The sequence below is a fragment of the Suricata suricatta genome, chromosome 4, assembly GCF_006229205.1.
Source record: "Suricata suricatta isolate VVHF042 chromosome 4, meerkat_22Aug2017_6uvM2_HiC, whole genome shotgun sequence".
In the NCBI taxonomy this organism is placed as follows: Eukaryota; Metazoa; Chordata; class Mammalia; order Carnivora; family Herpestidae; genus Suricata; species Suricata suricatta.
In genome coordinates this window covers 78,375,189-78,401,849 of record NC_043703.1, presented here as the reverse complement: position 1 = coordinate 78,401,849, position 26,661 = coordinate 78,375,189, and the positions used below count along the sequence as shown (strand labels likewise).

Below are 26,661 nucleotides of genomic sequence, written 5' to 3'. Positions count from 1 at the left end.
AGTTTGTCTGGCCCTCCAGTCCCCTACCTGGCCTGTGGACTAAATGGTTCACCCCAGGAGGCAGGGCTAGGGAGCCATTGTGTTAGGAGGTCTGCTGAATAGACTATTCCAGACTGAATAACTCTCTTTCTCCTCACTCTCGCCTCAGCAGAATGCCCAAAACAAAAATGCTGAGCTTTTCAACTAGGATTTGTCCCAGGCACTGCTCCCATTCTGGAAGATACTTGTCCGGTACAGAAGCAAGGGCCAGAGAGAATGCATTTTAGTGAGTCATCATGGACCTCCATTGAAAGTGCAGTCACTGCACAGGAAGCATAGACAGTTCAGATCCTTCTGGAGGGGCCCATACTGGTGATGGAGTGTCAAGAATGGGCAGCTGCTCCTTACCCACCAAGGCAGACCTCCCATCCTCTTCTTTTTACAGCTGCCAGTGCCAAGAATATGTTTCAGCAGAAGAGCTCTGTGATGCCCAGTGTCTGGCTAGGGCCCCCCAACTTTCCCTGGCCAGGGGTTCCAGCAGGGAGCTGATCCTCAGTGTGAAAGGCAAGGCTGGAGACAGAGACCAAAGGGTGAGCTCACCTTGGGGAAGGGCTGGGATAAAAGGGTAGCCTCTGCCTGCTTGGGGACATGGGGAAAAAAAGCACCCAGGCACCCTGGCTGCAGAAATCAGTCAGCAGAAGAGGGAGCACCATCTGGGTGGGCTCAGTCAGTTAAGCATCCAACTGTTGATTTTGGCTCAGGCTGTGAACTCATAATTCGTGAGATTGACCCTCACATCAGGCTGCACTGACAGTGAGGAACCTGCTAGGGTTTCTTTCTCTCCATCTCTCTCTGACCCTTCCCTGCTCATGCTCATGCTCATGCTCAGGCTCATGTTCTGTCTCTCCCTCTTTCTCAAAATAAATTTTTTAAATGTTTTTTTAATTTATTTTTGAGAGAGAGAGAGAGACAGCGTGAGCAGGGGATGGTCAAAGAGAGAGGGAGACACAGAAGAATCCAAAGACAGGCTCCAGGCTCTGAGCTGTCAGCACAGAGCCCAACGCGGGGCTTGAACCCACGAACTGTGAGATCATGACCTGAGCCAAAGTCGGGCGCTCAACAGACTGATCCACCAGGTGCTCCTCAAAATAAAATTTTAAAAAGGGAGGGGCACCTGGGTGGCTAAGTGGGTTAAACGTCCGACTTTGGCTGAGGTCATGATTTCACAGTTTGTGAGTTCAAGCCCCACGTTGAGCTCTGTGCTGAAAGCTTTGGCTCTAGAGCCTGCTTCAGAGTCTGTGTCTCCCTCTCTCTGCCCCTTCCCTGTTCACAGTCAATATCTTTCTCTCTCTCCCTCTCTCAAAAATGAATAAAAATAATAAATTAAAAATTAAAATTAAAATTAAAAAATAATAATAATTAAGAAAAAGGGAAAGTCCATTTGATAACCAGTATTTCCTAGTCTGTTGCTATCTGCGTGAGTTTCCATTCTGCAGGGTGGAGGGAAAGGCAGAAAGAAAGTAAGTAGTATTTCTTATATTGATAATGTCAACCATCCAATTTAGATGTTCTAAGAGAGCCCAGAAAGCAACAGCTTGACTTTACAGAGTGTAAAGTGAGGTCCAGGGGCATGATACCACTCACTGGGGTCACAGAATAGGTGTGAGCCCTGCTGTAACTGAGTCTGAGCCTCTCATCCAAGGCCAGACATCTGGCCATAGGCAAGGCCTTCTCTTGGACAGGACGGTGTTGGCTAAGATTGTCTTCAGAGTCTTGGTGCTTCATCAAGGTGGGAGGAGCTGAAGACCAGGGACCAGGTGCAACACAGGTCCCACTCACCCTAATGTTGGCCTACCAGAAGGTTCTAGGTGGCTGTGTCTGTTTGCCACTGAAAGGGTAGGCAGGATCACTGGCTTGACACTGGAGAGCAGATTTGGGGATATAGGAAGATGATTGTTCTGAAGTTGTTCTGTTCGTAGGACTTTGCAAATAAAGAGAAAAGGAATAAACAATGACATGGGACAGGGAAAAGAGTTGAATCAGGGGTGTGTTTTGAAGATAAGGAAGAGCCTTGGGCATAGGAGGCCACCTGGGCAAGTTTAGAAAGGAAAAAGACATATTCTGAGGAATAGTGAGTATCCCTGAACTCAGCATCACCAGGGGCTGTGCCAAAGGGCTCGGTTTGGGTTTCTGGGCATTCATCTCTGCAAGCTTCACTGTCCCTCTGTCCCTTCCCAAGTATATAAATGCTGTGCTCTATGTTCTCAGGAATTATCAAGCACTCTGGGCCCAGACCAGTTCTTTCGAGAGAATGCCAGGGTCCATCTTGTCCAATGTGGTCCCCATGGAATCTATGGCTTTGTCATTTCCAGAGTGGACATGCTTGGCTCCTTCCTTCTTGGTAAGCAGAAGAGGAATATCAAGCCCTGTCTTTCCCAGAGAGAGTGAGAGGGGTGAAGGACATCGCCATGTTCTTTCAGCAAAGGATGGGGAATTGAGAACCCCACCTGTGGCCCCTCAGAAACTTCTCAGCCCTGTCTTGGTGTTCAGGAGGTGAGAGTCAGGCGGCGGTCACAAAAGGCCATGTAGAAAGACAGTCTTTGGGGAAGTGAGGGCCCTGGAAGAGCTGAAACTGTTCCTAAAAGGGAACTGAGATAGGACAAGACTAGTAGGTGGGAGGGTGTACCTCCCCAGACAAGCCCAGTTCCCTCAGCATTCCTTCCCCAAACTCTCCCAGAACCATCTGTATCCAGCCCCTGGCTACAAAGGCATCATCAGACTACAGGCCTGGAGCACCCTGTCCCTCAGGACCCTGGCATCCATCTCCATATTCCAAACCCAGTGGTCTGCCTGGTAGAGGGGGACGTGATTCTTTTCCAGCTTCACATTCTTCCCCACAGTGAGTTCCCCACTTCATTACCTTGGACCCTCCCTCAGGCCATGGTTCTTTTATCCCTCCCCTGCCTGGCTGTTCTGTGACATCACCTATAGACCACACCTTTGAAGTAGTAAGTCACAGGTCTGTGCTGTCCCCCTGCTCCCAACCTGATTGGTCACTTACTGTGGGGTTCCCTTTACTTCTTGGAGAAGATACTTTAGCTCCAATATTCTGCAACTATTCCCTGCAGTCCATGGTGTCAGACTTTTGTGCTTTGGGTGGAGGCAGGGGCTCACCAAAATGACCTCTGCTCTCAGACAGCCCTCCTGCATGTCTGCTGTGTGCCACACAGTCGTCCTTTTAGGGCCTGAAGCCTGCCCCCCCAAAGGCAGACTCCTCAACTTCTCCTGGTAGCCCCCTCCATCTGGAGAAATGTTGGTTTATAAGGATTGTCTTCCTTGCAATGAGCAGAAGTAGGTCTCCCTGTGATTCCTGTCCCTGGGAACCTTACAGAACAAGACTGAGGTTTCCTCCATCAGACAGTCTTCATGTATAGAAGAGGGTCTCATCCCCTCCAGGTTCAGCATCCACCTTCCATGCATTGTGCATGTCCGGGCCCTCATTTGGTCTTCATTCCCTCCCATTCTCCCACCTGATGTTTCCCCCAGGTGCTGCTGTGGAGTAGATGGGCATTCCCCAAATACCCAGCCCATCTGCTCACATGCAGATGGCACAGTCTGCCCCACTCATGTGTCCCAGGGCACCAGGTGGCTAGGCTGAAACAGGCACAGGACTGCAACTCTAAAGACATGAGAGAGACAAGAGAGCACCCAGCTCCAGGCCAGTGTGGGTTGTTGTGTTGTTGTTGTTTTTTTTGCCCCCTCCAAATATATATATATATATATTTGGAAAGGAATTGATTTTTGAGCAGAAAAACATGGAGCAGAGAGGTATGGAATAGAAAATAAATGCAAAATTGGGCTGATTTGCTAATTGTTTTATAACCACAATAAATTAGTACAGAGAATGCCCTGTATAAACAACACAGTAAAGGTTCAAAGATTAATGTACTCCCTCAGGCAGAGCCAAAGATACCAATATCTGGTATTGGAATTTATGCTGCAGTCTTTGTTTTTAGATGGATCACTGGGTGGGTGGCACAGTTTTAAATAGGAGGATGGCCACTTGGCCCAAGAAGTAGATGAAGTGTTTCATTTCATGTGTCACATCACTACTGAAGTTCCTCTCCACAAAGCAGTGCCAAGGCAAAACAAAGAGGGAAACAAATCCCGGATGGTGAACTCCAAACATCCATGCCCTGGTTTCCAGGCCAGGTCTCCCATAAAGCCACCAGGGCCTGGGGCAGCTTCTGTCCTCTCTCAGCCTTGCTATTTACACCTGTGAAGTGAATGCAGTTGCGTTCCCCCTTCTCCACACAGTGGGAGAGGTGAGACCAGAGCCCCATTATTCAGGGGGCTTAGGGGTGCTCAGGAAGAACTGACACCTGTCATAGGAAAAGACCTCCTGTGCAGAGGGAAGTGCCTGGCTGGGCCCTCCTATGTTTCCCAGGTGCCCCATCCACCTCCTTTGCTGCTCATTATTCTCCCAGCCACCCTACAGCATGTACTAAGTGCCTGCTGCATGCCTGCTACATGAGCACTGCCTGTCAGGGACAAAGTTGAACAGGTCCCACCTCCGAGAGTGCCAGGGCATCTGGCTATGCTCACCCATAAAGGGCATCAGGGACTGGGAGCTCTACAGTATGCTGGTGTGCTCACTTTGTAGGCTGTGGGAAAAATGGTCTTGCCTTGACACCAAGATCGTTAAATGTGTTATCATATACATGAAAGGATGAAACATATCATTTCATTGAAAACATGTCTTCTCAGTGTCCTCACTGTCTTGAGGACATGCCTTAAGCGGCCTGGATGTGGGCTGCCCAGGGCTGGGGCTGAGGAGCCACCTGGAAGACAGCCCCACTTGGGTTCATTCCCCAGACCGCTCTGCCAGTCACTACCCTGTGTACCAGATGCAGCATTTGTTCAACAGTAACCCCAACTGGGACTTTGGGGCCTTCAGGAGACTCGGCCACCTAGTATGAGAGACTCACCTCAACTTCTCAAGGTAATCTCCACTGAGCTGCCTGGGAACTTGGAGGGGCCATGGTTCCCCACATGTAGATCACAGCTAGGGAGGCAGTAAGGAGACACAGAGGAGGATGTGAGGCTGCCAACCATGTAGGAGGTGAGGCCGGAAAAGACCAAGGACAGGTGAGGTCTCCTGAATGCATGGATGGGAGGAGTTTGGGAATCATGAGCAGCTTCCCTGGACCACATTATTCCTGTGCATGGGGAGGAACTCACACACCTGGCCTGTATGAATAGCCCAGCAAAGCTAACTCTCCCCATATTCTGGCCCTTCATTCCCCAGGTTTGCCCACCAATTCCTAGATCCAGGCACATATGTGTTTCGAGACAACAGGCTGCCTGAGAGCATCGTCGTGGTACTGGTGAAGAAGAAAGGAATGGCCTGCGATCCCGGCCTGTCCCCTGTGCAGCCCTCTTCCCCATATCAGCTTGCCAGGCATGGGGTTTTCAGGCACAGACTGCCAAACCTGGGCCCAGACTGGACAGTGATTACAGGTACTGACCCTGGACCAGAGTACCATGGCCCAGAGGGGGAGTGGGAGAAGCCTTGCACAGCAGGACCCTCAGGTGCATGTCCAGCCCTATCTGTGACTCTGGGCATGGCCCCCAAAGACTTCAGATGGGCACTAGGACAACCTTGTCCTTGAACTAGGATCATTTGCCAGGTAAAGAATATTTAATTTCCTTCTTGGGGTCCTTCCCTTTCTTCCTACCTCTCTTTTTTCCTACCTTGCAAGCCCCTCAGTTTTGGGATCTGTCCTTGTGAACAGGGTCTCATGATCAACAGAGCCCCTGAGTGGAGTCATTGGCTCACCAAGATGCCCATTTTAGAATGGCTCCTCCTCTGTGTGTTTTTCATACATCTTCTTTCCTTCCTGTCTTTATGAATTAGCAATCTCACCTGAGGCTGAGCCTCAGATAGTGGGTTTGTCATGGCCTCTTGCCTAGGTGGGCAAGAAGAAGGCAGCCCTGCAGTGGCTGAGGCATAAAGCCTACAGAGGCTGAGTGGTATCACGTGGCCTCTGCTTTTCTGTCCTAACCTTGCAGGAGTGCTGCTGGCTGTTGGCTTGGCAACCGTGCTGCTGACAGGCCTGGACCTTGTGTTGAGACCCTCCCTGGCCCAGGCCTGCCCCATAAGGGCTTGGAGGCCCCAGTGGAGGGGTCTTGGGGAGCCTCATATGCCTGCTGAGTATGTGCCTCTCAGGGACAGGTGAGTCCCCTTCTACTCTTCACTCCTTTCCCAGCCTAGGGACCACGCATGTGTGGCCACCCCCCACCCTGGCCCTATCCACACTTATGACCCCAGTGGTGTCCCTGGACACTCAGGAAAGAGTGCCTTCTTTTTTTTATGTTTATTTATTTTTGAGAGAGAGACAGAGACAGAGTGTGAGTGGGGAAGGGGCAGAGAGAAAGGGAGACAAAGAATCCAAAACAGATCCCAGGCTCTGAGTTGTCAGCACAGAGCCTGATGCGGGGCTTGAACCCATGAACTATGAGATCATGCCCTGAGCCGAAGCTAGATGCCTGAGCCACCCAAACGCCCCAAGAATACCTTCTTAAGCTGACACTCCTAGTCTATTTGAGCCCTGTACCACCTGAGTATGGGTACTTCTTTCCAGCCTTCTGTCCTATGAAGACCTCAGTCCATGGGTCTCTAGGGAAGGAGCTGATTCCAAGGAAAAAGGCATTACTTGGGACACAGGTACCACACTTGTATGCAACAACTCCTCTTCTACTCTTCACCTGCCCTCCATCCCCACCTGCATCCCAGGTACACACTCTGGGGAACATCTCTTATTTCTATAGCACTGACAGTTTAGAAAACACTTCATGCTGTCCATCTGACCCTCACAATAGCACCAAGAAGTTGGTGTTTTGAAGTGTTGTACCATCCCCATTTTATAGACAAAGAGACTGAGACTCAAGGAAATGTGAGTGACTTCCCTGAGATCCCCAAGTGACAAGGGCTAGAGTAGGTGCTGCTGGGCTTAAAGCAAGAGCTCTCTAATCTTTACTGTGCTGGTCAGGAGTTCTTGGGAACCCAAGGGCAATTCTCCAATCTCATGGCTAGCTTGTCCTAGCTCTCCACAGGGGCAAAAATAAACCTTGTTCTACAGAATCCCTTTACAAAATCACTCACCTGCCCCTGTCAGTTCCCTTCTTACCTGGAGATCAGGAAATTACCTTGGTTCTCATGAAGGCCTAGAGGGACCACACCTTCCACCCCATCCCCACTCGGTCCCTAGCAACTACTGTGAGGACACAGTGTGTGCAGAGAGGCATGGGGGAAAGGCTCTGCCAGCACCCTTCATCTGCTTGGGAATAACAACTGCCTCACTTCAGACATCAGACAAAGGGACAAAGAAAGGGCTCTGTAAGCTCTCATTGATGTGGGTTCATACAGCTTAGAGTTTGCCTCAAACTATCATCCTTAACTACAGTATTGCAGAGACCCCAGGAAGTAAGTTGAGTGCACAAAAACCTGGAGAAGGCAGTGAAGTGAGTGGTTACAAAGGACAGTCATGGGACCAGACCAGCCCTGACTGGAGTCTTGCTAGTTTTGAACCTGAGCACAGGCCTGCTCACACCACACACACACACACACACACACACACACACACACACACACTATCCAAGGCAGGTCTAGCTCTGTGCTGTCTGGACTCTGACTCTGCCTGGGGCTCAGAGCTAATCATCTCTTTCCTGGTGATAAATCTGGACTGTGAGGACAATACCTCCTTGATGCAGGCAGAGAGAACTGACTGGGTCCAGGACAAATCTATCCCCCCTTCCCCCGACTCCAGGCACTCCTCAAGGGTGATCAGCAGGGTGGGCTGGGCAAAGTGTGTATGTGAACACAGGTAAGGGTACAGAGTCAAGGATCAATACAAGGATTTCAACCCTCAATGGGAGAATTCATTCAGGCTCAGGGCTGAGGGTGGAGTGCTCTTTCCTGAGATCTCCCACAGGAAGAGGTGTTGGCACAAGACTTTTTTGGTTAGAGGACTGCCCTTTAGGGAGTGGGTGAAGTGCCCCTATATAGTGGGGTGTGTGATGGGTGCACAGAGACAAGAAGCTTGATGGTATAAGATGTCTGGAAAGCTGACTTCCCACTGTCCAAATGGCTGGTAGCTCAGAGGACAGACCCTACCCAGGCTGCAGAGAGAAAAGGAAGGCAAAGTTGGCCATGTAGGGGCTGGGCCCATGTTTGTTGCCCAGAACAAGAACTCCCACATCACTTTGCCAGCATGAATGGAGATACCTTTTTTTCTCCTCATGCACCCACCAAGCCTGGGAAAGAGAAGTGTATGGCCTGGCAGCGGACACTCACTCAGCTTCATGTTCACACTCCTGCAGGTCACTCTCTGAGCAAGCCCCAAGCCAGCATAGGACCTCACACCACCACCCTTCCTTCTTCCTTCTTCCTTGAAGACTCAGCTCCATGTGGAAAAGGCTGTCAGAGAGGGGCTCCCTTCTGACACATGTGTCCTAGCAGAGCAGAGTGGGGTTGAAGGAGAAGGAAGTCAAGAGGTTTAAGACCTTTGGCAAAGGGACGTTCCTTGAGGGTGTGAGAAAACCCTGCTGGGGCCAGCAACTTCAGGGGAGGTGTCTGATTCACTCCCTTGGACTCAGCCTGGGTCACACTCCAGCCAGAAGCCTAGAGGAGGCACCTCAGCCAGATGAGTATTAGGACCTTCTGCTGTCTTCCAGGCACTGTGGGACACTTGAGGCTAAACAGGAGTCCACAGAGCAGTGGGGACAGGTGGGACAAAAGCTGTCAAAGGCAAGTACAAGGTGGTTAAGGGGACATGGGGACAGTAAGATGAATTCAAGTGGAGGAAAGAAACAAAGTTTACTTAGCCAGACGTGGCCTGGAGGACCCAGAAAACAGCCTCCTCAAGAAGCTGCTGGCTTTTCAAGGCCAGTGAGACCCACCCTCAACAAAAGGGAGGTAGTGCCCACCACCCAAGTCTGGTGTGACACCAGGCCAGATGGACAGAGGCTGCAGGGCCCCTTGTCTTTCACACTCATACAGAAGTTCTCTCCACAGCCATTGCTACCTCCTGCATGAGAAGGTCTCCTATCCCCTCCCTTGCCTTTCCTTCCAGCACTAACCCTCCCCCAGCACATGCTTCCTCTGTTTGTCCATGCATCCTGCCTGAAAAACCCTGGAGGAAAGAAGGGAAGCTGCAGAGCCACTCCCACCTCCTGCTCCATCCCACAGTTTCACTCAAAGCCTCTTTCCTACAGGAGAACCACTCCCCTTGAAGACTTTGGAGAACTTCAGTGTCCACACTCTCTATGACAAGCTAGAGGACCAGAGCCTACACATGGCCGCCCAGCTGAGCAAGCACAGGAGCGAGGCACTGGCCTTCTATAAGGGTGCCAGCCAGCAGCTCCAGGGGCTCAAGGTCAGCCATAAATCTCAAACAACAAAGCCACCCTCGTCCCTAGTACCCCAGAATACAGGGGCCCCACTCACCCACTTCTGGAAATGTTTGAACCAAGAAGGACACTCATAACCTGTAGACTGACACAGCCCTGGTTCTTCCAGAACCTTCTGAAGCACCTTGGCACAACTGAATGGCAAGCTCTGGACACAGGTGGAGACCCAGAGGTGGAGGCCAATGTTGATGCCAGGACAGACACTGAGCAGAGTGAGGAATCATGGGGCCTCCAAACTGCAACTTCACCCAGGGAGTCCTGGCAGCTTCCTCTAGGTGAGAGGCAGGTGCCCAAGTGTGGGACCATGATGGCAGGTGGAAAGTCATAATAATAACTCTAATTTTGTATAGCAGCTAAATGTGCTTCTTACATCTATAATCTCACTTGACATTCAATACCTCTGTGTCATAACTGGACAGCATCTTCTGATCACAGAAGATGGTCTTGGGCCCAGGAGGGGAGGTGATTTGCCAGAGGAGATGGAGACTTAGATAATACCTGGCAGAGTGATGTCTGCCCAGCTTTTCTTCTGGCCATGTCCACCACATGTTTTAGGGCTGGCCTTGTGTAGGATATCAGGGTAACAAAGGGCCTAGCTTTTAAGAGTCTCCCTCTTTTATACCTTTAGTTTTATTTTTCTAAAGGGTGCAAATAATACATGCTCTTTACAAAAGTTCCATTTGTACAAAAAAAGTAAGCTATGGGAAGCTAAAGTCCACTTGACCCCAAATTCCAGCAGCCTCACAAGTCTGTGGATGAATATTCATTTGCTCTTCTGTGGACCCTGTGGAAGCCCCTCCCATGAGAGCCCATACTCTGAAATACTCCTGCCACCCCAAGAGTCTAAACTCTTGTAAAGCCTTCTTCCTTTAGGACATGGGTGGTGAGCTTTACAGCAAAGAAGCATGTGTTCAGTTCCCACCTGGACTCTGAGTCCTCAGGCAGGACTTGGGTTTGGAGAGACATCCCTGGGCCTCACTACAAGCTCTGACTTAGAGCCACACTCAGATATCAGAGAGCCCGAACCTGAGCATCATCCTTGGTCTAGCAGATGGCAGCTCTGGGTATGTGGTCTCCAATGACCTGACGGCCCTGATGTCCCTGTGTTTGGGTTACTGAATAAAACACAGCTCTAGCTGCCACAGTGAGTGACCCTGTGGTAAGTGTTGTTGCCCCTTTTGCTCCTGACCTCTCTCCCTCCCTGTAAGTGCCCAGTGTAGGCCAGTCTAGGTAGGAAAGGGGCCACCAGGCTGCTTTCTGCAAGGCTGTATCACTTGTTTACTTTTTCCATGATGGCAGCCTTTGAATTACAGGACCATCTGTCCTCAATGGCCCTAGGGGAGAGGAGTTGGGGAGCAGGTCAGACAGACACCAGAACCCCTCTCTGGTGTGCTTGCTGTATATGTGGTCTATGAAACCCCAGGGATGGAGCAATGTTATTAAGAGCTTCCCTTGACCTTCTCTGAAACCATTCTCTCTTCTTAAACATCTGGGCTGGGACATCTGGCTAACTGATCATGAGAAGGAGAAAGACAAAATCTGAAATTTGCCTAGGACAAAGCTGTAAAACCCCGTGTCCTCTCCAAGGTCACTGATAGGAGCTGAGTGCAGAAGTTAGCTATTGCTAGCTGAAGACAAAGGCTTCCATTATTTCTTGATGGGGAATACTTTTTTCTAAAAAATTACATGATGAAAGTTTAGCAAATTAAGAAGAAGAAAGAAATTAAATAATACTTTGGCAAAACCATCCTGTAGCCCATCAGGTTCCCTGTGGGTGGCAATTTCAGCAAGTCATAGTGCAGTTCTTGGAGACTGCTGGCTGTGAGCCCCAACATAGCATGGGGCTTGGCAGTGGATGTCCTAAGTGGCCCAAGGGACTCATAAACAAAACACAGCACTTAGAAGTGTTCAAGCAGTAAGAAGTAACAGAGGAGATGTGGTGATAAAAGATAACTTTGAACATTTCTGAATTCAAAACCAACACATGGTGCATCTTAAACTTACAGTGTTATGCTAATGACACCACAATAAAGCTAGAAAACAAAAGAAAAGAAAAAACAGAAGATGTGTAAGAAAGGAAGAGATTATGGATAAAAATTTAAGTACTCACACATAAAAAAAAAACCGCAATGTTTCCTTCAATTTAGCACACTGGAGAGATTGCCTGAAGGAAGGAGACATAGAAGCAGGTTCTGGGATGAAACTTATCCACTTTTAAGTGGATAAAAAGCCAAGAAGCTCACACACAAGGCTTCAAAACTGAGAAAAGTCAAGGAAATGTGAAGTGGGGTGTCTGTGGTCAGACGAGATTGTAGTGTCTGAAGCTGTTCTCTTTGTTCTCCTTCCCCAGGCTGCACCCCCAGTGTCACACCCCTGGGCTTTCAGCTGGAGCTTGACAGAGTGATTGTGGAACTGGCTTTGGCACTCTCTCATGCACATGAGCAACCAGCAGGGGGCAGCAGAAAGGTGAAAGCTCACCAGGGCAACAGAGTGTATCTATGTGTTTAGATAGCTTCACTATCACCCTGACCTTGTGAAGACTCATTTGCCATGCATGCGTGCATGCACACATACACAGACACACACACACACACACACACACACGCACATGTGCACATTCACACACAAAAAAACACCAGTCACAGATGCACACATACATGCACACATCACACACACGTGCACATATATACTTATACACTACACATACTCATGCATACAAGCACATACACTACACACACATATACACTTGGGCCTCACACTCTTCAGGTGGCTCTGCCCTCTGCTAGAAAATCTGTGTATGCTGCCTGTGTTCCTAGGTTAACCCCTGTTTTCAGCTATTTATCTCCACCAAGATATGTGTTAGAGATAATCTCCCCAGTCCCTTGTTGATCTGGCCTCTTACACAGAGCTTAGAGGGGAAGCACAATTCAAAGATCCCTGCCTGGAGAGCAGCATGTCAAATGGAATAAAGACTTAGAAGGCCTCTGTTCAGGAGCCTCTGGCTGGTACACCTTAGTGCAATGGGGCAGAATCCCTCACAGTGATGTGTGTTCCTGAAACTTGTATAGGGGCATTGAAAAGGGAGACCATGATACCTATCAGGTCTTATCCGTGACTGAGCAGACTCTTGGGACCCCCAAGAGCATCAGGCAGTCAGTGGCCTGGCCACACCAAGACACAGAATTTCAAGCTCAGATCACTGCAGGTGCCCTTCTTGGTTCAGCAACGATGCCCTTGTCCATTACTGTTCTTTACTGAGCCCAGAATGGAAGGAGAGTTACAGGATTATCTGTTCTTCCAAGGCCTCTTTTCAGGTTGGTGAAGAGCCTCTTCCTACCTATCAACGAAACCGTCAACTGACAAGTAACATGCCCCTGAAGCCACAGCCTCCACCCTCAGATGAAGAGCACCAAAGTACGAGGTTGGGACAGGCATCATCTCCAAAGCTTACACATAGCAGCTATATTCTGTAGGTGTGATCTTTAGCTACTAGTACTGAGAATCTTATTTTTCATGACCAACACCTGATTTAAAGCCTTAACCCACTCAAATTCAGCTGAAGCCTTCAGATTCTTTGCCCATAGTAATTCCCCCCATTGTCCCAGCTACCTTGGTTTACCAAGAGGTTCACTGACTTGAGTTAACTCATCAGAACTCGTGTCATTTACTGGATTTGTTTCCACCCATGGAAATGAGGTCACATTCACTCTGGCTGACCCTAGACTTTATAGTCCCACTGCACCTCCTTCCAATGCTCCTTCTTCTGATATAACATCTCTTCTGGGGTGTAGCCACGTGGGCTCCTTGTTCTTCCTTCAAGTTGCCCCAGAGGCTAAGATGGATTTATTTGCTTGTGTAGACTTGATTTCTCTCCATGCATTTGGATTCATGATCTGTTCCTCCCTTCATCCCCTTTTAATAACAAGTGGTAGTCATCATATTGAATGCTTTGTATATACTGGTCCTAAGGCAAGCATTTTATCTGCTAAATTAATCCTCACAATAACCTTATAAAGTAGATACTATTGCTAGCTCCATTTTACCTTTATTTTTTAAGTTTCTTTATATATTGAGAAATAGAGAGAGATGAGGGAAGGGTCAAAGAGAGAAAGAGAGAGAATCCCAAGCAGGCTCCACACTTTCAATGCAGAACCCCATGCCAGGCTCAAACTCATGAATTGTGAGATCATGATCTGAGCTGAAATCAAGAGTCAACCACTTAAATGACTGAGCCATCCAGGCACCCCTGGCTCCATTTTAAACATGAGAGAACTGGGTTTCAGAGACGCTAAGTTTTATGATAGAGCTGGGATATCAGGAACCCACCCTGCACTAACCTCCCCATATATCCCTCCACCAAAGCTACAACAGTCTTTCCTCCCAGAAACTTCTCTTCCATTGATTTCCTTATTTAAGTTGCCTAGAAGACTTACACAAATAAAATCTCTTGCAGGCAAGGGGAAAGTAAACTTGACTCTCCTGCTAAAGTCATGGGACCTGGGTTCCTAAAGGATCAGGGACTCCAGAAAGAAGGATCACACAAAGGGAAGTTAGTGTAGGTGTCAAGGGCAGCCCCCTCACCCCAAGGTAGGCCACTCTGGCATGAAGATCATTTTGAGTTAGAAGCAATCAAAATTCAGCAAGCTCAGGAAAAGCTCTTTTCCTTTCTCTATACTGCCCAAAAAAATTTAGGTAGTGTCGGGCCTGCCAAGTTTTCTCAAGGATTATCACTCCGTTGAGTGAGCCAGTAAACAAGATTTGCATCTGGAGGCTGGAGATTGCCATTTCCTGGTCAAAATAACTTTGGCGACTGTCTTGCTGAGCTAGACGTGAGTGGCCAAGGCACACAAAAGATCAAAACCGTATTCAGTGTTAGTTCTCCATCCCCCCCAAGATTGCTGAGGCAAAGTCAGGGCGCTTCTTTGATATGCATTTGACTCTGTAGTCTGCCTAGGTCAGCTTGCCTTGTTCCCCCTCCCCCCCAAGACTATATAAAGAACAGTTCTTTGAATAAACGCTCTCTTTCGCCTGATCGGAGAACCGTGAGTTCTGTCTTTACTCTCTGCGTCTCCCTCCCCTGCCCCCTTTTTCTCTCCCTCCCTCAGGAAAAGGACCCGCGACGATTCTCCTCTCCGCCCTGCCGGTCGGGGCGGACGAAACAGGTACCGCCGATCGCCGGGGACGAGCCGCCCGGCCGTCGGGTTACGACAATTGGTGCCTCAACGCGGGGCTCAGTAAAGTAACGCCCTGAGGTCGGGTTATGGCAATTGGCGCCTCAACGCAGGGCTCAGTAAAGTAACGCGACCCTGAGCTCGGGTTACGACAAGGTAGAGGACCTGTTCCAGGAAGAGAGCTGTCACCATGTAGTACATGGTATTGTAATATGATCTAGATGTGGTGGACAGGGAGAAATCTAACAAGGACTGTTTGATCAAAATCTTTTATGTCTCATTGTTTCTGTCGGCCCAACAAACATTTATGAAACGTTTATTCTCATTCTTCATGTAAATTGCTTTCTTTCCCTTTGAAGTCCCAGACCCCTATCACTTCTCCTTAGTTTAGAATGACACATACACCTCCTTTTCCTTGTGTTTGGAATCTCCTGTCTATATGGATTCCCTGTACCTATGAAACTAAACTTCATTTTCTCCTGTTAATCTGTCTCATGTCAATTTGATTTAGTCCAGGTAGAAGGTCCTTGAAGGGCAGAGGAAACTCTTTCCCCCCATTTTTTGGAATCCAGAGACCTGGATTCTAGACTGGGCTCTGCCCTGAAGGTAGTGGCTCTTTCTTTTTTCCTTTTTTTTTTTTTAAAGTGGTCTTCACACCCAGTGTAGAGCCCAACATGGGGTCTGTACTCACAACCCTGAGATCAAGACCTGAGCTGAGATCAAGAGTTATATGCTTAACCGACTGAGCCACCCAGGCTTTCCAGCCAGTGTCATGACCTATAGCCTGAGGATAATATCACTCAACGATATTTATTGCAGTATTGATACAAAGCTGAAGGAATCAGGAAGAACAAGTGATTTTAATAAAAGGCTGTAGAGGCTTAAAGATGTCTGCAAGGTTTTGTGATGGTAGTATCCTTTGAAATTGGCTTTAAAATAAGGGTAGGGTCTTAACTGGCAGAGGCATTGAGGAAAAGTGTTCCTGGAGAACAGTGTTGACAAAACATGGAGGTGAGAAAGTTCAGATATGGCTCATGAACTGCAACCAGAGGACCAAAGGCTCACTGGAGACAGTCAATCCCTCTCATTTCAAGGAACACAAAATGAGGTTGAGAATTGAGTTTCCCAAAGGGAGTCTGAATTGTATAGCAGTGTATTGACCAGGATCCTAACAAGAAGCAGGTGCCTTCTAGATAGAAAATTGAGAAGAATGTAATAAAGGAGGAGATATAAATGTATGGGCAGATACATGTTACCACAAAGGCTAACACAGTTCCCTGGAGTAAGTAGTACTGGGCCAACATCTCTTTGACCTAGGCCTGAAAGGTCCAGCAGTTACTGGACCACAGAAGGAACACCAGTTAGAGGCCCTAACAGACACAGCCCTCACAGGGCACAACCAGCCTGATATAGGGAAGGGAAAAAATTCCTTTCCTCCACCAATCTTAGATTCTTGGCTGGGGCCCAATAAATTAGACTGACAAAAGGTGAGCATTAACATGTACATGGCACCTACATATGAAAGCACTCAGTGAGGAGTAAAGGAAGAAAGGGTGTTGAGAACTTGGGCTTACACAGCATCTTAATAAAATAACAGTAAATTTTTAGAGAGGCTACAAGATAAAAGAAATGGTCTTTGAATTTCTAGGGTGTCAAATTGTGAGAAAGTAAATATATGGGGGAACCAGTGGTTGATATGGGTTAGTTTTAGCAAGGTTTTTGTGTAAATTCCTTTAGTGTCACCTCCAGGCTGATAAAAATCTAGAGCTACCTTGATGATTAACTTCTGTCCTTCCTAGAGAAGGGAGGAGGGCACCATTAAAATGTATGTCCTGCTTTTAGGCAAATAAGGTAAGAGCAGAGATCTTTCCTTATATCCACTTCTTCTCAATTGCCTTCAGCTCAAAATAATCAATATGCCAAGTTGGAATATTTCTGGGTGGCATATTCTGAACCTGTAACTGAGAAGTCACTGCTGAGGCAGGGATGGCTGTCTGGGTACAGCTTCAGGGAATCTATGCATCTGTCGGTTTCTCTGTCATGTCAATAATCTCATTCTTCTCTAATCCCAGACACCTCAGGGAGGAGTTAAGAGTGGTCAAGGTGTTCTTTTTTCTGGTTGGGGAGATGTACTATTGGGAAACAGAGGCCTAAAGGGGTGTCTCTCATTCCCTTTTCCCAGCTTCCAGCAGGAACTGGGACCTGGACAGCTTCCCCAGCTTGCTGCCAAAGGAGGAGGTACCGAGAGCCCAGGTTCTAGGTTGTCTGGACACAGATGTGGAGCCTTTCCTGAGATGCAGGTAGGATCCTGGCTCTGTGACCAAGGTCTCTTCACCTCAGGGAGTGCTATGGCCACCACCTCCTCCAACCTCTCACTGCCACCTCTAAGAATTCTGAACTGTCCAACTGTCCCATCTTTCAACCCTGCTTGTTACCTACACACTGTATGAGGTTCTGAGGTCCAGAAACCAAATACAGGGGTAGAGAAAACATGACTAGAAGTGATATTTTGTAGAAAAAGAAATTAAGATTAGAGAATACTGGCAAAGAAAATCACTCACTATGTGTTCACTGATTGTCCATGAAGGGGAGGAAATAATTTTTTATGTCTTTCAAGACTCTTCTAGCTGGACTAAGAATTATATTGACATGAGAGATTAACAGGAGAAAATCAACTTTGACTTCATATGTATGGGGAATCCACGCAGACATGAGATTCTAAAGTCATTCAGATAAAATAAGGTATGTCCTGAACTAAGGAGAAGGTAGAGAATTCAAAGGAAAAAATGCAATTCACAGGAAGATGAAAAAGAGTAAATGTTTGGTCAATAAATGTTTGCTGGGTCATCCAGAAACAATAGGACATAGAGAGGACTTTGATCAAACAGGCTTTGCTCCATTCCTCCCTGTCCACCACACCCAGCTGATAGCACAATGTAGTTTTCTACGGTGACATCTCTCTTCCTGGAGCAGGTCATCAATCTAAATTATTCTGGGTGGTTGTGGGGGAAGATCAAGTCCTTTGAGCCTTGATTTTTTTTTAAACTGGGCATAATCTGTGGGCCAACATGGCCTGTCTTGACAGGGGAAGGGTGTTGTCCCAGGCCCCTGCATCTATAATACTCACAAGGGCAAGAGGTAGGAGCCTGTGAAGGTTTAAAAGAATGTTCAAAACAATGGTTAAAAATCCCAAAGGAAAGCAACAATAGGTATGATCACATATTAATATAAAACAGGATTCTCTAGGTCAAAATTTACCATCAACATATGCTTTGCTCTATGCGAGAAAAAAAATGTGTAAATGGCCCTAAGAAAAAGAAAATACAGACATGTAAAATTATATGAAAAATTTTCAAAGAATCAGAGATATATTAATTAAACTAGATGCCCTTTTTTAAATCTACCTAAAACATTTAACTAAAGTACAAGTGTTTGTGAGAATGAAAGAGATGGTCACTCCCACATCCAGCCAGTTGAGGGTAAAATGTTAAAACCTTCCTGGAAAGCAATCTGTCAGGGTGTGTCAAAAATCTTTAAACATTCATTCCATTTGACACAGTGTCTCAAATCCTAAGAATCTCTCTAAAAGGAAAAATTTGGGGGCGCGTGGGTGACTCAGTCGGTTAAGTGTCCAACTTCAGCTCAGGTTATGATCTCATGATTTGTGGGTTCGAGCCCCACGTCAAGCTCTGTGCTGACAGCTCAGAGCCTGGAGCCTGCTTCAGATTCTATGTCTTCTTCTCTCCCTCTCTCCCTGTTCAAGCTGTCTCTCTCTCTCTCTCTCTCTCTCTCTCTCTCTCTCAAAAATAAATAAAACATTTAAAAAAAATTTTTAAGGGAAAAAGTTTTAAATACAGGCATAAATGAGGAAACAAGGACATTGAAAATTTTATAATATAAAAATAAATGGAGATAATCTAAATTTCTGATAATATAAGGGTTTACCTGAATTCTGGTAGAGCTCTATCATGAAATATTAATGCCTTTATAAAAAAATAAGGTTATAGAGGATTTTCAATGGTATTAAGGAAAAAGATGAAAATAGACAATTGCACACGTAGCATGATTTCATATGTGGGTGTATATATTCTTAAAGAACATGGGAAACAGAGAGGGCCATAAAAGTAGTAGTAAGAGTAGTTTGAAGGAAGAGAGAGAGAAACTGAAATGAGAAGGCCCAGAATGTAAGAGTGATGACTGAGTATCAGTTAGCTGTTGGGGCAGGACCAACAACACAAATTCTCAGCAGTGGATGTCTGGGGGCTCAGATGATCTGGTCTGGGCCCGCCCCACAGTTCTGGGTCTTGGCAAGATGTCTGCATTTCAAATGAGTCCCAGCTCCTACTGGACTTCTTGAGATGCTGTCTGGGGAGAACTGTGCATCCAAAGTCTCTCCTCCTCCTCCCAGGGCCAGCTGGCTACCTTGAACATGTCCTTCTTCTTCTTTTTTTAATGGTTTTTTTTTTTTTGAGAGAAACAGAGAGGCAAAGTGTAAGTGGGGGGGGGGGTGCAGGGAGAGGCGGAGAGAGACAGAGACAAAGAATCTGAAGCAGACTCCAGGCTCTGAGCTGTCAGCACAGAGCCCAATGGGAGTTCCAACTCACAAGCTTTGAGATCATGACCTTTAACTGAAGTCAGATGCCCAAACAACTGAGCCACACAAGCACCCTGGACATGTCCTTCTTAAGGTGTTGGCAGAATTACAAAAGGCTTCTTGAGTCTCAGGCTCAAAACTGCCATCAGGTGACTTCTGCCTATCTTAATGGCCACAGGAAGTCAGATGGTGCAGCTCAACTTCAAGTTGTGAGAAAAAAGCCCACCCACCATGGGAGGGCACTGCAGAAGAACATGGTGAAGAGGCCAGGCCCAGAGGGTGCAAAGTAGGGCCTTTGATGCAGTTCACCTCAGTGGATTATCATGATATTAATGTATTAGTTTATATATTTAAATGTTATATTTACTAATATTCTACACTGAAACAGGGATACCTTTCACAATGAGAAAAAGAAAAGTTGGGGTTTTTTTTTGTTCTGACATATTTTCATCTTTTTCTTTTCCTTTTTATTATTATTTAATAAAACAATAATACTACTATAAACATTGGAGGGGTGCCCCTTTGACTCTGTATTTTTTTATCCTTTGGGTCAATACCTACTAGGGCAATTGCTGGGTTATAAGGTAGGTCTATTTTTAACTTTTTGAAGAACTTCCATACTGTTGTCCAGACTGACTGCACCAATTTGCACTCCCACCAATGGTGCAAAAGTGTTCCCCTTTCTCTGCATTCTTGCTAACATTGGTTGTTTCCTGAGTTGTTATTTTTAGCCATTCTGGCAAGTGTGAGGTGGCATCTTATTGTGTTTTGATTTGTACTTCCCTGATGATGAGTGATGTTGAGCATCTTTTCATGAGTCTATTAGCCATCTGGATGTCCTCTTTATAAAAGTGTCTATTAAAGCCTTCTGCCCATTTCTTCACTGAATTATTTGTATTTTGGGTGCTGGGTTTGATAAGTTCTTCTTATAGTTTTTGGATACTAACCCTTTATCCAATATGTCATTTGCAAATATGGTTTTCATTTCTTTTTAATCAAAAGATACTAGGGCTGATCTGATAGTAATGGGAATAGAAGTGGGAAAAAAGTCTATGAAACATAGTGTTTTCTCCATAGAATATCCTCAGAAATTCCAGTTTCTCCTCACTCACTTTAAACAAGTGCCACCAATACAAAGATGTAACAAATCCTACAGATTTCATGGGCACTATTCCATCATACAACCCAGAGTGGGGCAAACTGGGAAATTCTTTCTATGGGGGGACATTTTTTCCTTTCCTTCTTCATGAAGGTGAAAAATAGCAGATATGGTGACAGTCCATGACACAATGGAGCTATATGACATGGGAAACCATTGGTATACAAAATAGATAGTAATAATTTTACCCATCATACCCATACACTAAGACATGATTAATTTTCTCTTTGCCAAATAAATACACAAGGAGTCACATCAGTGCCTAAGAGGGGCAGACAGAAAAGGTGTTATTTGTTAGATCTTCCTGTGAGCCAGGCCTGTGCTGATCACTTTCACACACCCCTGTGAACCTCGCAGCAGCCTTCTGAGCCAGAATTCTTCATCTGTGGAAACTGAACTTCAGAGAGGAAAGTAACTTTGTCCAAAAGAGTTTCAAATCTCATTCTGTCCACATCAGAAACTTATGCTTTTTATCTGTACCATGCTGCCTGACCTAATTCAGAAATATAAATGAGGCAAGGGAAGGAGATCCCCATGTTTTTCAACCAGTATTTATAGGAGACAGGCTGGGTGTGAGGAAGCTGGTGATCCACAGACATGACAACCCCAAACCCGTGCTCAAGCAACTGATAATTCCGAAAGACAACTTGGTGTCCAATAAGATGGCAAAATGAACACACTATACAGACACTTGCAAAAAATTATAGGCAAAAACCATCTACTAATGAATTTTGCTAGACAACATTTAAAATTTCTACCTCTGTATTTCTTCATTTCTCCTTTATGTTTCCTATCTATTTGCCTCTCAGTTCCATATTCCAAGTGATTTCCTCACAAGTCTCTACAAATGCACTACAACTGGGTCTATATGTAAGGCATCAATCATATTGTTATTCTCTTCATATGTTTTTATTTTTAGATTTTTCTCTATAATGTTCCCATGCTTGTTTTATGGATTCTATTCTTTCATCTTCCTTCACATGCTTAAATGGCAATCATGCTCAGATTTCACTGTTATTTACAGTTTCTTGGGGGTACTTTTATCAGGTCAGCTGGTTCTTCTGCCATTGGATTACCTTCCATATTTTGTATTTTCATCCACAAACATCTTCAGGGGAATTTTCCTCTGTGTGGGCCTCCCTGTGGGGCAACTGTGATTGTCTTCACTTGCATACTATGAAGTTTGTTTCTTCCAGTTCTCTTGGAAGGTTAGTTTCCTGATCTCTCTCCCTCTCTCTCTCTCTCTCTCTCTCTCTCTCTCTCTCTCTCACACACACACACACACACACACACACACACATCTGGTCTCCTAATAGTATGCTCAGCCCTATGGTTCCAATTTCTCATACCACATCTATTCCAGGCTCATCTCTGAGCAACAAGCCTGGTCAGCAATGGGCCATGTGCTCAAGTCAGATGCGGGTTTTTTATTCAAGTTAGGGAGAATAGAAAGCCACTTCCTGAGTGCAGACTTTACTCAAGCAAACGGGGACCAGTTCCCACCATAAATGGCCTCATGACCTCAACCCCTGCACAAGGTAGCAGTTAACACCTTAGCCTTGAAGGAAAAATACTCACATGCCACATGTGGGAAGATGAAAGGGGACAGGCTGACCAAGTCAGATCTCTTTTATTTTTATTATTTTTTTAATTTATTAATTTATTTATGGGGGGGGGAGGGAGAGCATGAGCAGGGGAGAGACAGAGACAGGGAGAGAGAGAGAACCTCAAGCAGACTCTGAGCTGTCAGCAGAGAGCCCAATGTGAGGTTTGTTCCCACGAATCATAAGATCATGATAGAGCTGAAATCAAGAGTCTGATGCTTACTGACTGAACCACCCAGGCACTCTAAAGTCAACTCTCTTTTTAAAGATGTTTTCCAGAAGCCATTCTTTCAATAATTTTCTTTTACATCTCATTGGACAAAATGTGGTCATATGGTAATCTCAATCTACAAAAGAGTCTGAAAATAAGATGTTTTTCAGATGGACTGACATCCCAAAAAATTGAATTCTATTAATAAGGAAGTCTCTGTCATCGTAGCTGAGACTAGCACACAAGGACCCTTGTGTACTACTGTCTCTAGCATTACCTCCATTTCTCCAGCATTGTCTCCTTCCACTTTTCCAAACAAATTCCATACTACAACCAAACTGAACTTTGACTACTTCAAAGTCCATCGCAACCTTCCCACAGCAACCCACAGGTAATACTCATAATTCGTTAAGTCTGCCATTCTTGATAGACTGTAAACCCCACAGAAGTTCACTAATGGAATTTTAGAACTAACTATTGACTTGACACATACTGAATGAAAAATAAAAATTTCTTTACTTTTGAGTGGATGGAAAGAAGGATGGACTGATGGATGAATGTTCCCTATTCTCTCTCATATCTCTATATTTTCATACATGCTGTTCCCTTTGCCTAGCATGACCTTCTTCCATTGTCCACCCAGCTAATTCCTGTTAATCAATAACATTTAGCTGAGAGGTGCCTTATTTAAGAAAGTTATCCCTGGTCATACCTACCTGAATTAGGCATCTTGCTTCTTGCTCCTGGGGTCCTCTCCACCATAGCCTTTATTATAATGGATTGTACGTCTGGGACATCTGAGTTTACTTGTCTTTAGCTCTGAGCTCCTTAGAGCAGACCTGACTTCAACTCTGTATGTCTCGTGCTAATCCCACTGCCTATCATGGAACAGGAGCTCAATGGATTTGTAATGAAATTAGAATAAAAGTGAAAGTAATGAAGACCATGTGTCCTTTGTTTCTAGAGAAAGATATGGCAGGTGGAAGACACTTTGGATGAGCTGAATGAGGAGTTCTTCCAGCTCACTGCTCAAGCCCTAGAACTCCAGAAGGAAAAGGACAAACCAGGCCAATTGCCCCCAAGTGAAGGCAATGCATTTGTGGTAAGCCCAGCAGACTACCATCTCAGCTCCTGAGGTGTCCACAAATAGCTGGGTCTCACAGTGTGGGACCCACAAAGTCACAGGGCCTCTCAGAAGGTGTTGGGACCAGAAAGTCCACCAGCCAAAATTTGGTTTTGCCTGTTTGGTTTGGCAAGTATTTCTAGAGATAGGGAAAACCTCTCAATCAGCTTGGGCTTGCAGGACTCTAGGTAAATTGATGGACTGGAAAGACTGAGGAAGAGCATGAAAAGGGAGCACAAAAATAGCTGTTTAGATGTAGCCTAACTAGTCCATGGTTCTGGAACAAGGACTTTTCCATGAGATTCATCTATCTTCTAGATTGCTTTCCCATCCTAATTTGAGTCTCTGGTGGCATCAATATAGGAAAGGTTGGAGGGGACAAAGACAAGAGACAAAAGGGAATAATTCAGTTGTATCTGTATTGAGCTCATTAAAACTCTATTCACCAAAGCAAGCAGCCAGCTTGTGGGCCTTAGTTTGCTAATTGGAGATTTTTAATACTGTATTAAAATATCATTTCTCTTGACCTGAACATTTGATATACTCTTAACTTTTGCACCAAGCCAGTGCTTCCTTCATCTCACCCTACTCCTTTCCTTGCTGATTTGCTAAACACAGGAAATACCCTGGATGGTGAAAAATCATGCAGCGACACCTCTGCTCACCAGGTTTCCCAGAGTGGGCATCTGTGCCAGGATACCTGTGTCACCAGGGAATCACCTCTTCATAACTAGGAAAGTCTCTGGGAGTGAGGGTCCTAAAGGGCCCAATTGTTCCTTCTCTGAGATTTTCCAAAAAAGTCACACTAAGCTGTAGGGTCTCTAAGCAGCCACTCTCCACTTCAGATAGGAAGTTGTGACATCAGTTCCACTGTGGAAGGACCATGCATAGGGACCTATCATTGACTCCATTGAGGGGCTCAGATGATTTGGTGATGATAAAGTAACAAGGTAACCTCAAACTTAAAAAGACATTATATAAATGTCTCTAATATTAAGGAAGGAAAAAACAGGATGAGCTGAGAGTTATAAAATACAGCAAGATTTAATTATTCAATAATTATTCCAAATTATCAACCATGATGATTGTGTAATGATATAATTAATTGTTGTGCATTAATGTAGCAACATAAACTCAGGAAACACTATTTCTTTGTTAGTTAATTGTGAGGTCAATCCCTGGAGGTAAATTGTTGGCATCTTCCCAAGTATTTGGATGGGTGTTAATGCCTAAAGACTGTCAAAGTGATACCAAGATCACATGGTGCATGCAGGAAAGAGTGAACTTACAACTTTCAGGAGTCACATCTCCTTTTTCTGTTTGTGTCCTTTTCAGGAGGTTTCCAGCATCTTCCCTTGTGGGCAGCAAGAAGACAGACCTTACTCAGCCGAGGCAGGTGGCCCAGTTGGAAAGAATCTGGAGTCCTGGGCCTTGCAGAGAGAGGAGGCCCTGATGCTGGGAGTGAGAAGAACTCACCTGGCTCAGAGGATTGAAGACTTGGAGTGGGAGCTGTCTCTGCTCCTCCAGGTGGCAGATGGCAGTGTGAGGAGGGAGCTGGCCCAGCCTGAGGAGATGCTGAGTCACACAGGATGCTGTAGTGGCCATCTGTAGGAAGGAGTACCTTCTCCAGGGAGAGCACAACAAGGTTAATCCATTCATTCCTGGTAGGAAGGAGTGGGTGTTTCAGGGGCCACCGGGGCCTGGAACATGTGCTCAGATTTATGACATGGTCCTTTTGGGCAACACCCAAATTTTTTTCAGAGCCTGAACCTTGACTTGTGCTGATTTCTATCTGCTATCCTTTGGGGTGAGGGAAAATAAAGTCATACAAGTCAAGAACACTGATGCGTGTTCCCATCACTGAGTCTGTCCTCATTCTCTTTTCAGGGGATTGACCACTGGTGCTGTGGTCTAGGTTGAATGCCCCCAACAGCTTCACTGGGGCACTGGCATCAGGGCTGGAAAAGCGCTTAGGATGGGGACCATGAGAACTTAGGTGCAGCCACAGCAGAGAGCTTCCACACTTATCTTCCATCACTGCCAAGTCCTCATGGAATCCTCAGTGGGTCACGTTCCTTGCCTGATTCTGGTGACCTCCTGGAGCACATAGAGACAGGCCAGGCTGTGCTGGCAATCCCCAGCCTCCTGGGCCACACTGAGGGCCTCAGCCCAGAGGGAACTGTTCTTCCCCAGGACAGCCTATGCTTTATATCCTCCATGCCTTCGCACAAGCAGCTCTATTCCCAGAAGGTCTCTCCTATCTCCATCTGCTCACTCTAGATGAAGCTCCCTGCACCCTCCAATACCTGCGCCAGAGGTCCCTGGCTCGATGCAGCTCTTCACAATCTTTCTCTCTTTGAATCCTCATGTTGTCTTGTCTCTACCATTTGTCATATTCCCACTTCAGTCATTTATGACATGATTTATCCTACCTCCCAAACTTTAAGTTCATTAAAGGCAAACTATGTCACACACACACACACACACACACACACACACACACAAACTACTCACACACTGCTATGCACATACAGGGTACCAGGTGAGCCAGGAATGCTTCATGAGTGTAACTGACTATAGAGGCAGAGCCACTGACCCTGAAGTCACACAGTCATGTCAGGGCCACACCAGCACATGGGAAACTGAATACCTCTATGACAGAAGGAGGCACTCAGAGGCAAAGAACTAGAGCTCCAGGACTGGAGCCCCTGGCATAAGTTCAAGGAGGGGCTAGGATTTGAATCAAGGGTTCAACGGTGTGAAACATGGATGGTGGGTAAGGGGCCCAAAAAGGGAGAGCATTTCTGCCTGGTTAGGCGGCTGGTAAAAGAGAGATATGAGAGAGAAGAGCATGCAAGGTATTGACTAAAAGGAATCAGGACAGAATCCATTTAGGAAAAGGAAATCACCAGGGAAATACAAATCAAAACCACACTGAGATACCACCTCACGTCAGTCACAGTGGCTAAAATGAACAAATCAAGAGACTATAGATGCTGGCGAGGGTGTAGAGAGATGGGCACCCTCCTACACTGTTGGTGGCAATATAAACTGGTGCAGCCACTCTGGAAAACAGTATGGAGATTCTTCAAAAAACTATCAATAGAACTCCCCTATGCACTCCAGCAATAGCACTGCTAGGGATTTACCCAACGGATAGAGAAGTGCTGAAGCATAGGGGCACATGTACCCCAATGTTCATAGTAGCACTGTCAACAATAGCCAAATCATGGAAAGAACCTAAATGTCCATCACCTGATGAATGGATCAAGAAGATGTAGTATATATACATACATACATATATGTATATGTATATATATATATATATATATATATATATATATATATA

The 26,661-nt window shown here is 46.0% G+C and overlaps 1 protein-coding gene and 1 long non-coding RNA gene across 3 annotated transcripts; one reads left to right on the top strand and one right to left on the bottom strand.

The window, feature by feature from the left end:
• Positions 1-246: 246 nt before the first annotated feature.
• LOC115288940 lies at positions 247-7,202 on the bottom strand. The gene is made up of 2 exons (XR_003907282.1): positions 7,145-7,202; positions 247-549 (listed from the first exon to the last, which is right to left on the bottom strand). It is a non-coding gene; the product is annotated as an uncharacterized LOC115288940 (long non-coding RNA).
• LOC115288939 lies at positions 4,916-25,095 on the top strand. Of its 2 annotated transcripts, XM_029936190.1 has the most exons (10): positions 4,916-4,981; positions 5,288-5,499; positions 6,052-6,214; positions 9,256-9,416; positions 9,560-9,725; positions 11,801-11,916; positions 12,765-12,871; positions 16,804-16,921; positions 23,154-23,291; positions 24,648-25,095. In XM_029936190.1, exons 3-10 carry the CDS (start codon positions 6,196-6,198, stop codon positions 24,921-24,923), a joined length of 1,101 nt encoding a protein of 366 aa, XP_029792050.1. In that variant the 5' UTR covers positions 4,916-4,981; positions 5,288-5,499; positions 6,052-6,195; the 3' UTR covers positions 24,924-25,095. The 2 variants fall into 2 exon arrangements, with proteins under 2 accessions (XP_029792050.1, XP_029792051.1); XM_029936191.1 differs by lacking the exons at positions 4,916-4,981; positions 5,288-5,499; positions 6,052-6,214 and adding an exon at positions 7,332-7,465 and having other exon boundaries at positions 12,753-12,871.
• The last annotated feature ends 1,566 nt before the right edge of the window (positions 25,096-26,661 follow it).